Source organism: Bombus affinis, chromosome 8 (assembly GCF_024516045.1).
Source record: "Bombus affinis isolate iyBomAffi1 chromosome 8, iyBomAffi1.2, whole genome shotgun sequence".
NCBI lineage: Eukaryota > Metazoa > Arthropoda > Insecta > Hymenoptera > Apidae > Bombus > Bombus affinis.
The window spans coordinates 14,630,402-14,647,840 of NC_066351.1; the positions used below are offsets into that span (position 1 = coordinate 14,630,402).

Sequence of the window (17,439 nt, forward strand, 5' to 3'; positions counted from 1 at the left end):
TTTATAGAAAATATTTAAATATATATATATATAGTATAGATATTTGTTGTTAATATTTTTCGAGATATTCGCGAGTAGCTGCGATGTTCTTCTCGGGATTATATGAACAAAAATGAAAAATATGATTCTATAAACGTTAATAAAATGTAGATGTTTGGTGTTCGACATATTTGTATTTTAATGTCTTTTTCGCGTAATACTTTTCCTGAATAAATGAAGAATTAAAGTTGACACGTTTGAGAATCTCTATTACGACAACGTATCTATATATCTTCTCTCTTTTACAAAATGCATCTATTTACGGCGTTGAAAACGCGTGTAAAAGAAAGATTCTCCTTCTCTGTAGCTTCAGATTTCTTCGTGGAGAATCGATGACGCATACGCGTGTGTCATTAGATGTACAATAGAAGACACCCATGACGCATGCGTTGCGTCACCAAGTACGAACGTGTCCAAGTATAAACGTATCCAAAATTGTCCAAGTACAAAAGTATACGCATGTTCAATCAAGTTAACCATACTGAAATGTATGCCCGTATGAAGTGCTATAGATTATCACATATACTCGTACTGTTCTTTCCCATTTATATAATAAATATGAAAATAACAAGGAGAATTTACATTACAATGAAGTATTTTTATAAACGAAACGAAATATTGCATCTATCAGTGTTTGAAGTTTCAACTAAATCGTTCGTCCGAAGATCTTGCACCTTTTTTACAACTCGATCCCGAGGAACGTGGATGGCGGCAAGAGGAAAGGATTTCGTAGCTTTCTCTCAATTTATGTTCAGTACGAAAGATTACGTTTCTGTTTACTCAGTCTCTGGACGAAAAGTATTACGAAACGTTATAAATAATATTTAGGTAATTGGAGCGATAAGCGGTGCACTGGTGTTGCGTAAGAATGGATTGTGTTACACGGAGAGAATGTGGAAATCGTTTGACGTTTAGTTGCAATAGGTGTGACGTTGTTGTTTGAAAGCTTGGGTTAAGTGCATATATTATAGCGTTCGTTTTAAATGGAACAACGCACCTGGTGGATAATACGTAAATTCTGTTCGTTATTGGACCAGTGAAATTATTAGAACAATTTGCTACGTATTTTGCATCGCAAACAGACTGTGTTGCTATAAATAATCGAACTGTTTGGTGTGAGATTTGGAAATAGTCGAACTGTTATATATTAGAACTGCTGGGATGCTGCGATAATTCGATGGAAAATTTATATCTCAGCTTTCGTAATTATAAGATTAGAAGCTAATTAGAAACTAACAACAACGATACGCGTAATTTTAATATGGTTATTTGGAAAAGAATTATTCAAATTTCAACTTCTCTACATTCCTTGGATCCTTTTAGATCATCTTCAACGTGTTTTTTCACATTCAATAAAATTTCTTAAGAGATTTCATATCATTTAAAAGACATAAAAGGACACTTACTTTCTCATTTTAATCTCGCGCTATAAGTTTTCTTAGAATATTAAAAACCTTCGAACTTGTCGAAAAGAAAGCGAATTAGTATCATGAAAATTTCAAGATCGTGGCGAGGATAAAACCAAACGATCAAGTCCACTGTAATGAAACTTCTTCGTAGGCAAGACGATAAATTTTCTCCGAGTCTCATGCGTGTCGTATTAGTATGATAAATTCGAGAGAATCAAAATCGTCGGAGAAATGAGAATTCATCGGTAGGTAAGTACCTGGTGTTGAGATCTTCGAGTTTCGCCAGCAAAGCATGAGAAACGATGACGCTGCTCGAGGCGAAGACGCTCGCTTGATCGTTCGCGTACTCGATGCTCCTCTGGATGGGCAAGAGTCGTTCGCCGAATTTCTCCAATTGCTTCAGTAATTCCGTCGCCTCGTTCGCATCGTTCGGATTCTGCCAGCCGCTCTGGATCGCTTCGGCTCCGGCCATCCGCGACGAAAGATCCTCCAGCGTCTTTTGGAACACGCATATTTTCTGCAACGAAGAACGTCCGAATTTTTTAAACTCTATATATCATTCTATACATCAGATATAGACTGCGACAGATTTTTACGCGATTTCATATTTTTGCTAAGAGAACTAAAACGATGGAGCCTACGCAATGATCTGTTTCGCCTACTAAACGCGACGAGTATTCCGCTTTCGATATTTTATTTACTTCTGCTTAATCTATTTTATTTATTCTGCGATAATTTATTTTCTATATTATACGCACTCGCTGGATTTTTCCACTTTGAAGTTTATTGTAAATAGATAAAAATCCGCAGACTGTACATTGCTATCAATACACGGCTGGCCTGGCCAGAGAAAGATAATAACGCTTGACACGAAGCAGGTGAAACACGAGGAAAGTGAGAGGGATGAGAGCATTTTGGTAGGTTTAAAGTTGAAACTTTAACGCAACTTCTTTTGTCGCGAAAGTTTCGCTGCTTTAAATGTTTCCTCGCCGCGCCACCATTTTTCCGGAACATTAAACTTGTAAGTGTATAATATGCGCGATAACTTTTTCCTGCATTTTTCTATCCTCGTCGGTGTAAAACTGGGAGGAAAATTTGTTCTCAAGGTGAGTGGAGGTTCGCGTGTGATTCGGTGTAGCACCGGAAAGCTGGCTGATTTAACGCATCGATAAAAAGGAAGAGAAAAATAATGGGAACGATCGTGTATATTCGCGTAAAAAAAGTGCGATTGGAGTCGTTGCATATCTGGAAAAACAGATTTTCAGATGTCGGGGCATGTTAAAATGTTTACGTTTTTCTTTTTTTTTTTTAATTACCACAGACAATAATTTGTCCACTTCGCATCTAGTTGAATAACAATCAAATATTCTATTCTATCGATTTCTTCACCGATGATAACTTTGAAGTATCAACTTCACACGAATCTACAGTTTTAACAGTCTCAAACTGCATAAAAATAATATGCATCTAAATTATAGAAGATTTCTCTGGAAATAAGCGACCATAATTTCTACCCTTTTGAAGATTATTTACCAGGCGAAAGGAGATATCTATGAATTTATCAAGGAAACGTTTATCGCGTAAGATTGGATGCAAGAAGGAGAAACTTGGGCGACGACTGTAACTAGTTTTCGTGGTCGCCGCCGAAAATAGTGTTTCACGAATAAGTGGACATCGTCGGTCCCGGGAACGATGCCGGTTTTCGGTCGAAAAGAAAGCTGCAAACGTAATTGTCGAGAGCTGAGAAGTTTATGGTCATGAAAATCACGTTTATGGTTTACCGAGTTTCGCGCAGTCCTACTCACGGGTCAACCGTGAGTAATCGTTGCTATTAAAACTCGTTATAAATCGTGGTCGAGCCGCTCGTATTTCGTAGCCGGTCAGAAGACCTCGACTTTGTCGCTAATGGCGAGGCGACGAAAGCGTTTTGTTCGACGATAAACGCGCGATGAACCACACGTCAGGATTGACAACGAATAAAATTTTGTCCTGGTATATGTAGCTATTTACATACTTTTAGAGGTAAATTTGATATGCGAGAATATGTCGCACGAGCCAATGAGCCGAAACGTAGAGAATATGTGATATGAAAAGTATTATTTTTTAAAATTTGCTTTACGATTGTTTACGTCTTTTTTGTAATCGATAATAATAATTATGAACGCATCATTCGCTTTTAGCGGCTATTTTATAGACTATTTGTTAGAATTTACTTAAAAATCTATGATCGTTTGTTCCTCCTTGGAGATTATTTTGGAAAATATTTGTTTTAAATTCATAAACGATTCAGGCTACGATTAATCTACACATTGTATGTTTATCCTTAATAATCCTCTTTACCTCTGTTGTACGCACAACGTAAGATAATAGAATCTCATTTTTGCCACCGACCTCTCGGTCATAAATTGTAATAAAAAAGAAAGACGGAGGAAACACGAAGTTCAGAAAATGACATAATTACATTCTCCGAATATCTCTTTGACGACTAGGGGTAAAGTAATTAGAAAATCGTCAGAGTTTTGATTAAAGTAATTTGGGTAAATTGAATTCGCAGAAGGGTTGTTTAAACGAGTCTCAAACGTCCAGCAACAAGTTAATAAACAAGTTAATTGAAGGCAGCCGCAGAAAATATTTTCCCTCCTTTTGCTTATCATTTTTTAACATTCGCATTTATCGCGTATCAAATTATATTTCGTTTATCCCTGCCCCGCCCCTCTACCCTGTACGCTCATATTTTATCTAAAACCTAAGGTTAGTAGATTACTCGTTTCACGAAACAAGTTCTAATGAAATGACTTTTTTAATAAACTGAGATTTTGCGAGTAAATCTTACAAATGTATCATTGTAAAAGAGAAGTCTATAACCTGTGACTTGCAATTTACAAATTACTGTTCCAGAGGGCTCGAGAACGTTGGCTGATATCTGCTTCGAACGAAGGGATTTCCACCCCGTTCGTTACGGATGTAACAAGATTCACAATAACCCTCCGTTTAACCCAAAAAATCACGGGGACGAAAGATCATGCAATACGATTCTCCGGTCGCCGCGTCCCAATAAAAGAGAAACGGCGACGGTGGTGGAGGTAACGCGCCCTTTTTCCGCCCCGATAAATTACATTCGACGTTGCGGAACGACGACCGCGTCCCGCGAACCGACAGGACAAAAGGACCGCAACAATAACCCTTAAACAACACCTAACATCCCTTTCAGAGTGTTCTGACGACGCGAAAGCAGTCGTCGCGCTTTCCATTCATTCGATTACTTCCCATTCAACCGTCGCATCCTTCCATCGACTGTCTCTCCCTTTCTCCGTTTAAGTCGCTCTGGCTCTTCGCGATGAAGAACCGCCATTGCGTTCGAAAACACCCGTCGTAACTTCCAACGAGGAGAAAACGGGCTCCCTTCTTACCGATGTATTTCCGCCCTTTCTTTTGCAGTCGTTACGCTTTTGAGCGGCTTTTTCGCGTTCTATTAAGCGTGAAAAAAAGCAATGTAACAGGTTTATAAGGGTTGGGAATTTTTTGTTTCAACGAGAAAGAGTTTGAGTGAGATAAATGTTAGACCTTTGTAGTTTCTCTATTCTTGAAGTGTTTCGGGACGCGAATAAACCGTAATTGACTCAGGTTATTTAACTTTGGGATATTTCATCTTATTTTTTCTTCTATTTTGAATCTCTCGAGTGTCTTAATTGGGTGAATTCAACTGTGCTTAGTTTTTGAATGATATCTCCTATTCTATTTGCATCTAGAGTATCTGACAGCGTAGGTAGATGAAATTGGAGCTAAATTTCAATTAGATCTCCGCTCTAATCTTCTAGAGTATTTAATTACTTACTTTCGCGATAAACTCCACCGTTCTTCTTCGCTTAAACCGCGGAATAAAAATAGAATATAGAAATAGAATAAAATCTGTAATCCAACGATACCTATTAAGAATCAACAAACATACTCGTTCGCTAATCCCATAAAGTATGTACCGAAGTAGTTACCTGGACCATATATATATATATATATATATATATATATATTTGAACCACCCTATTATTCCAAAATTCACTCTACGGAAAACGATACGCACGAGGCTGTGCCAAAAAGTGCGGCGTTTTAGGGTTAAGAAGGTGCTCCATTCAGCGCAAGGATGTCAACAAATTTGGAAATAATGCATCGTGCGAGAACACGAGATCGAAGGGGAGACGAACGTACGGAGGACAGAGCGAACAGAGGTTGGAGAAGAGAGGAAAAGGGGAAATAATAGGCAGAGCGAACGGTGAAAGAGGCATAGAGACGTGGAAAACAGAAGCGAGGGCAAAGAGTGTAGTGGAAGGAATAGTGGGAAAAGAGAAAAGCGAGAGAAACGGGGGGAAAGGGAGAAGGGTTGCGGAAAGAGCAACGGGGAAAACGAAAGTAGGAGAACCGAGAGAGGCGAACAGTGGCAAAGGGTTGGGAAAAGTCCGCATTTGCATTCTAAATAAACGTCGACGACGGACGCTAAATCGCTCTAATTAGTCGTCCCGCTATGAAAGTACTTCAAGCGTCGCTTATTCGGCATCCAGAGCGCGTTCTTAAAGCGGAAAAGCGAAGAAAAAGCTGCGGAAGGAAAGTCGATTCGTCCGAAGTCGGTTCGTGGCGCCGACCACGTGGAAAGTGACGCTGTCAGGCATTCGATAAAGGGATTCGTCGAACGAAACATCGTTATTCAGGTTGTTTCTCAGGCGATGAATACCGAAGATCAACCGACAATAGTGAAAACTGAGTCGCGCAGAAGCCACGACCAGCTTCATAAATTATGATCCACGGAAGAATGAGGATTACGAATATTATTTTTTTAAATTTTAGCTTTATCTATGTATTTCAATTTGTATATACAAAATATATACGCTCAGTAGCATCTGTTAGCCTCCTCTGTAAGGGATGATAGAAAGAAAAAGAGATATTTTATCGATCGCTATATTTCGCATCGAAATCTTTTATTCGAGAATCTAAGTTGCTACTCACGAAAGAATTAACCCATTTAAAAATACGAAGAAAAATAATCGTCGAGGGTAACAGAGCAATCTTTTTCACGCGTGCCTAAAGCAAGCCTCGCGAAAGAGTCGTTTCCTTCGTGCACCTTACGAGATCCCCAAACATACCGCTAATTAGGTTTATTAAGTTTATTTGCACCTGTAGCTGGAACGGTGTCGGCGAGAAATTGTTTCAAAGCTGCCACGTAACGGGACCTAAAGAACCAGAACAAACGACCGTAGTATCTACTCCGTCTACAAAAAAATCCGCTACAATCTCCTACAAATATACACTCGGATCTATTCGCCAAAGAAAAGAAGAAAATTGGCAAGTGGGAGCTGATATTATTCGCGATTCTTTAGAGTCGTCGACGAAGATTTAATTCTGGTAATAAATTCCTTCCGGGAAGAACGTACGAGCTCGGCGAAAGTGTCGCGTCCAAGATGAATGTATCGCTGAAAATAACATTACACAGCCATCAATATGTCCCGGTTTGCCGAAGCTCCGACACAGAAATCGTTCTAGCGAACAAGCTGCACGAAAGCAGACTAGAAGAGCCGTACGAAGAGGGAAAAGGATCGGGGGGTGGACAGAGGCGGAGGACGAAACAATTTTTCCTCCGCTTGGCCGTCTGCAATGTCATTTATTATGTAGCCGACCGGGCAATTAAAGTTAACTCGGCCGTGCTTTCGCTCTTCCTTTTCTCTCTTTCTCGGTGGCCGCTTTCCCTGTCTTGTTTTACGCCTTCACAGTAGCGAGCTCGTTCCCGTGTCGCGTTCTGGCCAATTTCTTTCGCGGAATTCACCCAGCTAATTGTCTGGCGCCATTCGATACTGCGTTCGTTACGGCCAGCGCAGTTCGATAATAATTAGCGTGACGCAATTTTCTTAGCGAATTTTGTTAACGAGAACGCGTGTAAACGAATCGCGAGATAATCGCGAGTTGGAAGAGAATAGGCGAACATGCGGTGATTAGGTTCGATTAAATTCCATGGAATTTTTTGCCAATAGGCAAATAGAGATCTTTTGCGGTATTTTAATTTAACTTCATTACAGCGTCCGCAAATTTTTATATCGCGACGAATCGTCGTTTCAATCGACAAAACATTCGATGCTTCAAGAGAACAGAGTGGCTCTTTTAACATATTCTACGTTTATTGTTTGAAACGTTTTTACCGTGCGATAAGAACAATATCTTGCTCAAACTTGGAAAACCTTGCGATACGATAAAAACACAATTAGGTCGAAAGCGATGTAAAGAACGTAACAAGATTAAAATCCATTTCTCGAGCGTTATTGCTCCATTGATTTTTGAGAAAAGGGTTGACACAGTAGATTTTCAGTTTTAATCAAAAAAGAGAGAAAGGAGAAAATATCTATAATAAGATCTTCGTTGAAATCGCCGATCACGTTGTCGCAACGTATCAGCGTCGAAGTAAATATAGTTATCAAAGTAACGTCTGGCCATCGGTGAGAACAGAGTGAAAAAGAAGAAATCGCAAGATGGGATTATGGAAAGAAAGAGAGAAGGAAAAGCGAAAGATTAAATAGAATACGACCGAGACGGTTACCAAATTGCTTCGTAAATATTCAGTTTTCCTGTAGACGTTTCTGTTATTTATCGTGTCAACGTGGAACAGGACAAAGAGAAGACCTGGCTGAGGTGACTAAGCGGCAATATTGTGGCGCCTTGTCGTTGGCTTCACGCCATGTGCATCTATTATAAATCTGGCCTCGTAGTCCAAGTACCCTAGACCTTCACCTTAACGTCTTCGCCGTGATTCTGAGACGCGTTCCATCGATTGCCGGATAAAACAACCCTCTCGATCTATAGCCCTTCCATCTTTTATTTCTCACGTGTTGTCAATCGCGCGAGGCGATGCTGAATTTTTCCTCAAATTTCGATTAAAATTATCGAAATCGTCGAAAGCGAAATCGCATGAACATTTTCCGCTATCTCATTACGATTCCTATTATCGTAAGATGCATAGAAAATTCTGTCTGTAACGTTTCTACAAGCAGGTTCTTTACAAACGAATTGCCTATTGTTCCTCTGATTTCTTTTTCATGTTTGTACGTCTGCAGATATCTTTTTTATCTGGAATATTTTATTCACATTTTTTACTCGTAAAAAACGTGAAAGATACAAGAAGTAGTAAAATTATATCGAACAATTAAAAATTATCTGTATTTCAACGATATCGATTAAAGTCCAATGAAGTTTAATTTAATAGGGTTGAGCGAGGAAAAATTTCAACTAACCTCGATACATCAAGCAATCAGCAGCAAACCCATGTCACTCGAATTTTCTAGGTATATTACTCGCGGTACTTTATTAAAATCAACCGAGAATCAACGAATGAAATATTTCAGCCATAACACAATATACAATTGCACGACGCAAGATATGTAAACTCATTACACCTGATTTAGCGTAAATAAATTTGGCCAATATAATTAATCGCGGAATCAAGCACATAATAAACGAATAATTCGTTCGCGTAATTGACGCTGCCTGATCCGAATTATTTGCGCGCGTTATCAGGATGATCCCATTGGGTCGTTCTTTAAAAAAGAGCGAACTGAGCGAGGTCGGTCGACAAGATTCCATTCATCACTCTGGCGGTTAATAAACACATCGATGTCGATTGGTTCGCGGAAGTTGAATGAACAAAGTCCGCGAGTGTACTCGACACGATCTTGACTGGTTGGAACGTACAGCACGCGTGCGAGGAATCTTAAAATCGACGTGGCCAGAAGAGAGTTAGCCTCTCTGCTGTTTGTCTAGAGGATCTCAAGCAAAGAAAGTCAGCGGCCGTGAAAACGTCGCGGCGTGTCGATAAAAATAGCTCGTCCCGTGAAAATACTTTTTCGTTTTATCGGAAGCTCTTCGTGGCAAGAGCTGTCGATAGTCGTGTGAGTCTTTTTAGTCTTACTAATTTTAAGTAACACGTAGCGTTAGAAAATGTGTAACATCAGGGAATTAGGACGTATCACAGACAATTACAATTACTTAACAATGGAACCGAAGAAACTTGAGATCTTGAAAAATGAAGAAATGCTGGATAGAAAATTTCAGCTTCAAGAAGAGCAGAAATAGTGCAATGTTAATGTACGTACGTATATCCCGCAACAGTGTCGCTAACAATCTTACACAAACTTGATCTAACGAGAAACGTCGAATAAAAAAGAAACCGAATCTGATATCGAAAGTTTGACAAGATCGATACATCCATAAACGAACGATCGGCAAAGTTGAAAAAAAGAAAAGAGAGAAGAAGAGACACTACCAATAGCTCAGACAGAAATATCGTTAAAATGTTAAAACAAAGAAAGAAGGTAACATTATGAGTTTAAAACATATAGCGAAACATACCCAGCGAAGCAAGCGACATTAAAATACGGGGGAAAGCGGTCGGCCGAGTGTCGTATTTTTCATGGGAAAATATCGTTGCGCATATGCCGGGAGTTTATCGCGGAAACTTCGCCATCGGAAAAAGGATATTCATTAGCTCCATTTGCCCGAGATCATCGAGCAAGATAGGCCACGTTTTATATCCTACATCCCGACACCGTTAGGATCGACAAAAATACGTATTTCGCAGCCTGCAAATGCATCTCCGCTGAATACGACAAGGGAACAGGCGCTTTTTACCAGTCCAGCCAGCATCGGTGTATTCCTGTCCGTTCTGCCGCGAAATTCCATTGTGCCGGTAGATGCTCTTAAAATGGCGGGATCCGTTTAGAATATGCTTGCCTCCCCTGAACTGGGGATGCAGAAGACGCGATCGAACCTCGCCACACGATACTCCAACCCCTCGATATATTTCTTCGCGAACTAGAAACGTATCTCCGATTCTCGATCATATGGGAATATGTGTCTGGAAACTCGGTAAATGCAGATGTACCGCTCGTCTTCATTCGCGTCGTCTGTGATTTTTTATTTTTTTTACTTATGCTGTATAGTCCGTTGATCAAATGTTTGGGATATCCTCCGCTTTTTGGACGAAAGGAAATTTGTAATGTGCATATTCTTCTGACGAATAAGAATATTTCAATTGTAATCTTCGTTTTTAAATGTAACCGTGTGACTGTAATTAATCGTATGACATTGTGACTGTTATTAATTGTAATTTCGGTATTTGCTAGAAAAGATTATTATTGTGGATAAAATATATATTTATTTCACGCTTTAAGCTAGTACGTTTCATCTTTTTGTATAACTGGTCTTTTGTCTTTTGCCAAGCATCGAATAATACGATCCAAGGAGAAGAGGAAATAGAATTTTATGAAAATGTTAACTAAAATTTCGTACAGTAGGATAAAATTTATTCGATTTAAGAGAATCGATATTTTTTCTTGGTTTATCGGGACGTTTCGTTTTACGATATATCGAAGGGAGCAGGCGAAGCAGTGTTTCGATGCACAGCAGTTTGCGTACGTTACATAACATTGATCGATAGTTTGTTTATTCGGAATGTAATTGGGCTTCGGTCGGTATCATATTTACCGTGAAACCAGTTTAATAATTTGATAGGTATACGATGCGTTTATTAGTGATAATTCGGCCGAAACGTATGTAAGCATCGTGCTAGCGATAGAAGTCCGATTGAATAGGAAGATTGAATTCCTATTCAATTTATATATGGACGTATCTCGGAAAGCGCGTCGAGTTAAAAGCATTGAACGCGTAGGATGGTTAAAGGAGATGGTTATTAGAATTTCGTAGAGAAAAATCGATACAGTCGGAAGCGTTATACACGTTCCAAGGGCAATTTCATTCTATTCTAACGTATATTACTTGCATATTACTCGGAGAGAGTTGATATTAAACGAAGAAGCAATCTTTTCCTATTTATGACACTTTTCGTGATTCAGCCATTCAGAAGCCACATTGATTAACTCTATAAATTGTAAAACTGTAAAAACGTGACGATATTTCAAAAGTTATTTTTTAAATTTATCTCGATATTTACCACTACCACCTGCGTTATTTTGTCGCAATAAATGTTTATCTGTTGCGATCATAAATTTCTATAAATATACATTTGTTCCTTAAGGATTCAGCATTAATCGTATACCTACCTATATAATGGAACTGACAAGTTGTTAAAAAGTGAATTGATCGGTTTTGTTTCTCGATTACGAAGTGATCTACGATCCTAAAGCTTCGCGAGAAACAAATGACTACTATTGTCAATACGATTGTTTTAACGAGGATTAGATACATTAATAATCGTTAAGAAACTTTGTGTTCCACTTATTCTTCACGATATATCTGTATTCGAAACATATATAAAACTATTAAAAGTTATCACTTTATATCCATACCATTCATCTTTTTCCTCTTTTGAATATCGAAGTCGTTTATTTTTATAAACTTTATTCCTATTCCCGTTGGTGCAATAAAACGAAATACCTATACCCCGTTCATCTTGCCCCGTTCATTTTTATTTATCGCTCGATGGGTAATCGAAAATCGTGATATTTCGTTGAGCCCGAAACGAAAACGCCCGGCCACGAAATCGATGGAAGGTATTGGGTGGGATGTATCTTTAATTGGATTTACTGTTCGACGCGCTGCAACCGCGCAATAAGATTCTCCAGGGAAAGTAAATCGATTAGCGAATACAAAATTAGCTCTGCAAATAACAGAGACGAAGCTTTCCGAACCGTCTTTACCATTTCGGTTCCGCGCGAAGCTTGAAGGAGTCGGCTTCGAGTCGTGAAAAATTCAATACATTCTGGCCGACATTTGAATTTTATGTTACACTATACATTTATCATTTATACAGAATATTTAGTTTCGAAACTTTAGACTATTCACGCTGCTTGTTTCCAGTCGTTTTCTGGTTAAACGTAAGACACGTGAGAAAGATAGAAGAGACAAAAATTTGAACACCGTTTATCAGTGAGACGATAGACCGAACAGATTTTTTAAATATGCTATGGTTCCCGTACGACGATGAAAACATCAGAGTATTTATATTGTTAACGACTGTCTTTATATTAAATATACGAAAGCAATCATACAAAGAATTCAACAATTTACGATACAATAGAACTCAAGATTACTCGCATGAAACTCGAATTAATCGCAAGGATAAAATACGTACTTTGCAGATTTTATAACACGTTTATTGGTTATGCTAATGCTACTGTTTTATTTTGCTCAAGCCAATCGAATTACGCAAAATGCACGTGTAATTTCTATTTTGCAGAATAACATTGTTAACTACATTTTTCTTACACCTTTCGATACACTGCATAAAGCATGGAGCTCGAATTGCGGAGGTAAAATATTATCGAGAATAGTGGACGATTAAAGAATTAATTGTCAAGAGGCGACCAATGGGAAGAGTAAAAAGGACACTCAAAGACACGACACCCCGATGATGTACAGGATTCCTCGGTGTAATCATAAGTCTGAAGGATACTTGCCGCAATATCAGCGTTATGAGGATCGTTTTCTCCTTTAATGTCCAACGTCGACGCCAGTACGACGACGCCAAGCTGACGATCTTAATATCGTCCCTCGGATGCAATAAATGCGTATTAACATTTATTACCCCCGACCGATACATTTTTGCTTCGTCGAAAATTCTCCACGTACTTTTACTACGAACCGTAATTCTCTGTCGTTACGTCTTATTAACGAAATGATGTTACCGAGTAATTCAATGGTGCGTGAGCTATGTACGTCTACGCGTTTCACTTTGTGATCGTTAAGAGAGCAAAGAGGCATTTTTTAGATTACTTTATGCGAATCATTATACCGAGGCTTTCGCTGTCATTACCTGGAAGCCTGGGTATTTTGATACGTTGGCGAAAATTAAGACCGATACGTACACCACGTTAATTGAATTTTAAAACAGTTTCCAACGTTCGTTCTTGTTGTACAAAATTCTGTTCCGGTATAAAAATCTCGTCTTCGCAGGTTTTTGTAATATCACGCGGTAAAGCACGTACATCCTCTGGCTATCAAATCAAGATTAATTAAAATTTGTACGGTTTTGGAATACCAGAGAGGCGTGGAAAAACTTTAATAGCAAAGTTTATTAATTCTCAAGATGATCGAGAGGCTATACCTATGCATGTTAAGAGTTTATATCTTCCAGCCACGAAGAATACAAGCATGTTCTTCGACCAATTGCGATATGGTATACTAATAAATTAATTCCTACGTATATATGATCTAAATTTATTAATAATTTGTGCAGCCAGATAAAATTTCTTATTTACGAATATTCTACCTTTTGTAAAAAGAATAAACATGGGAAACTCTTGCACGCGGTTCTAATTCAACGACTACGGGCTGTATTTCGGCGAAACAATAAGAATGAAGCTACCCCAACCCCCATTTTTCTAACTTTCCACAGATTAGCCAACCCGAAATGTCACCTTTCACCCTTCGAAAACTTGATACTCGTGCGCGAGTATGTCAGAAACAAAAATGGGCTTCCCACCGAAGAGAACATCAGATTTTCCCGAAGGGTGGCTCCGTGAATTGTCCGCCAGGCAACGTTTCCTCGTGCTGTACCAGCTCTGTATCATGTTCTCTTATCTCGATCCGGTCATCTATCCCTTATCACGAATCAGTCATCTGGACTTAGTCGCGGCGACTGCCACAAGCGGCACAGAGAACGCTACACGGGAATCGGATTAACAGTCGGCGAGATGGTAAGAGCAATTTCCGTGATTGTATCTCTACAACACGGCAGAGGGCACGAGGATACTGATACGCCCCCCGCGTAGTGGCTTGTTTCCAAACGATGCCATGTGCCGTGGTGTTAATTACACTCGGTTGTCTGCTAAACTGACTCGTCCGCGTCCGATTAAGTGCGCTGAACTTAACGTTTCGCGGCTTTTGGGTTAATTAATTTATCGTCTGCGCGTCCAACCTCGACTTGCGATTGATTATAGATCGCAGTAATCGTCGGGGAAACAGCCATAAATCGTAGCCACGAATACCAAGAATATTTGGGAACAGGCGATGCATAAATTATCGGAGAAATTTTCTTGCGAATGTTCGATCAACGAACAAATTTTTCTGAGTTATCGAAAAAATGAAGCTGTCGCGTGCGCGTCGAACTACGATCGTTAGTCAGTTTGAGCGACTTTTGTTACGAAACGTATCAAACAGCGAGTATCTTTCGTAGCGAGTGGTTTATTATTGAAATGGTAAATCGTCGAAGAAGTTATACAAAAGAAATCTTTTTATTTATACTTTTCAGTTCAAAATACTAGTTGCATCATAGATGAAGGTACAATCATTGTTCCTAACGTAAACGTAATCACATCTGCCTGAACGCTGTACAACCCTCAAGGTCACCCAAGATCGGAGCTTTCACAACCCTTTCTCATTGTTCGGCCATCTGCCGTTAAATCTCTGTTACAGCATATACAGCCAGCCTAATCCGAATCTAACATCTAACACCTATTCCAACAAACACTCTCTGATTTCTATCTCTTCGTAACGGAAAATACAATACGTGTAATTTTCTCATCGAAGTCGGGAATTCTCAGCAAATACACGTTCGAAACAACGCAAATCCATCCATCAAATGCTCTCGAAACTCAACAAGCAAGTAAACCACCCTTACGAGTTCCATTCTTGTCCCTTTCCTGCAACCTAAAGCCTCGTACATATGCGACAGCAGTATGAGCAAAGTGCAATCGGATGTTTAGTAGGTGGGTAACGTTTCAGCCGAAATCACCTGATTGTAAGCTCCGTCACGCGTAATAATACCCGCAGGGTAGCTCGTTTCGATCTTAGACGCAGTCTACGGCCGCGAATTCACCCTACGGGAATCGGATTAGCCGAGTCGGAGAAACGGTAAGTGCAATTTCCGTGATAGTATCTACGAGGGGTAGCCATCGATACGACTGGTTGCTTGGTCCTGCAACGACGACTGGCCTCTGTGTTAATTACGAGCAATTGTCCACGAGATCGCTGGTCTACGCAAATTGGTGAAGCTTATAACAAGCCAACGGCAGTGTAGCAGCAATGATTGTCATGTGTTTGACTACGCGATGCTCAGGTTGCGAAACGTATCTTCTTGTTGCTTACCTTTCCAGGTTCGATCGTGCACGATTTATGGGAAATTTCGATCGGATCGTGCTTTAAATACGATAGCGATACAAATTGATACTCTTGGATGTTTAATTTACAAAGATCGATCTTCTTAGAAGATGTACGAGATATTCAGAAAATTCGTTGAAGATGCGTAGAAAAATATATATAGGATGAGGAAAAGAATATACGTATATATATGTAGCACACGCGGAGACTACCGTTTATCAGTGAGAAAACCAAGACATGGAATACGTGCAAGTGTTTGTGAAATATAAATGCAAGTGAGAAGATTCGGAGGGTACCGTTTTGTAGAAAGCAAGGCAAACAATGTGACAAATTCAGTGAAAAAGGATTACAGATTTTCTCTCTAATAAATAATTCTACCTCGAACCCTGCGAGCTATCTATGAATTTCCAAGTAGTCAACCTATATACGACACACGTGTACACCGTTCCATGTACGCAAAGGAACCATCCCACACGTGCTCTTTCTCTATACATTGTGCACAGGAGAGTCGCTTTCTTACTTCCGCGGCGTACCTTTTGAAGAAAACGGAAACTGAGAACGTGAACGTGAAAAGGGTCAAGATGGATGTGAAACAGGCCGAAAGACGAAAGAGGACGAATACTCGACCGTGTACAAGAAATATAGTCGGCACGATGGAAAACGGGCAGGAATATAAAGAAATCTTACGAGTTGGCTCAAGAGATTAGAGACGACACTCTACGCTGGTGAACGTCTTTTATGGTGGAGCGTGGGCAAGACTTAATTACTTTGACGTTGTGCGTGTGAGCGTGTGTGTTCTCAGCGAGTAAATGTATGCGATCATTACCAAACGTAATTAAAATCTCGTGTCGTTCAGCAAATTAATTTCACGGCTAACGGATTTCCTATCGGTCGCGGCCTCCACTCGGCCAGAAAGTTCCGCAGATTGCGCGACATCGATTAATCGTTCATTTATTTTTGCAGAATTGTGAAATAACGCGGAAGAAATAAATCGGAACGAACTCCACCATCTCCGCTGAGTATAAGATGAAAGAACGAGAGAAAATATATGTGAGAGATAAAGAGAGAGACAAGGTAGACTTCGATTGACGATCACACGAGATATTAAAGCTTCCTTCCTAAGGTATTCCAAAAATATCCGTAGAATTTGCTCTTTGGGCTATTTTCCCTCGATAAGTTTCACGTAAAACTAGCAATCGATGAACCTTGGTTTGCGTTCTTCAGTCTCTTGCTCTCCTTCTTCCGCGTTTGTTCGACGTCGAAAATTAGCAATGATGATGACGAAGCGTTTAATGCAGACATGGTATAGGGTGGAATTATCATGTCGTTTATAGCGCGACCAATTCAGTGTAGAATAAGATCGTAACGTCAGTGCACTTATGACATTGTAAATAAAGCACAGAACATGATATCTCAGAATTGCACAGGTCAACATGTACAATTGGATGACAGATTTAAGGAAATTCGTAAAGCTTTCATGCCCGTACAGAGTACAATAAGTTGCATCCCGTCGCCCAAATTCTAAATCGCATTTCATCTTTCTAGCTTGTATGCTGAAAAACAAATGACAACAGTAATCGTCCCAAATAAAATCTAATTGCGACATACTGTACGCGCATGTAACAACGATTAAAAACAGGGTCCGCAAAATTTCTTGTGCAAATTAGCCACGTACAGGTTCGTAGCGCAAACAACGAAAAGGGGAGAGAGAGAGAGAGAGAGAAAGTTAAAGAGGAGGAGAAACGAGGAGAAGAAATTATTTTACACGGGACATAGTCGCGTTGCATGACAATTGGTGGCGTTATGCGGCGCGTTTAATTAAAGATTCGGCCCAAATGAGTTTCGCACGCCCCTCGTAATTTCACTGTCGGTCGTTTATTTGATTCGCAGGGGGCGTCGACTCGCT

At 39.6% G+C, this 17,439-nt stretch overlaps 1 protein-coding gene across 10 annotated transcripts in view; it reads right to left on the reverse strand.

Annotated features, from left to right (window-relative positions):
• LOC126919089 (dystrophin, isoforms A/C/F/G/H) overlaps window positions 1-17,439 on the reverse strand; it is a 434,304-nt gene that overhangs the window by 6,786 nt on the left and 410,079 nt on the right. For all 10 annotated transcript variants that reach the window (XM_050727761.1, XM_050727759.1, XM_050727760.1 and 7 more), the window contains one exon: window positions 1,706-1,965. In XM_050727761.1, the coding sequence (XP_050583718.1) occupies window positions 1,706-1,965 (260 nt within the window). The remainder of the gene's footprint in view (window positions 1-1,705; window positions 1,966-17,439) is intronic.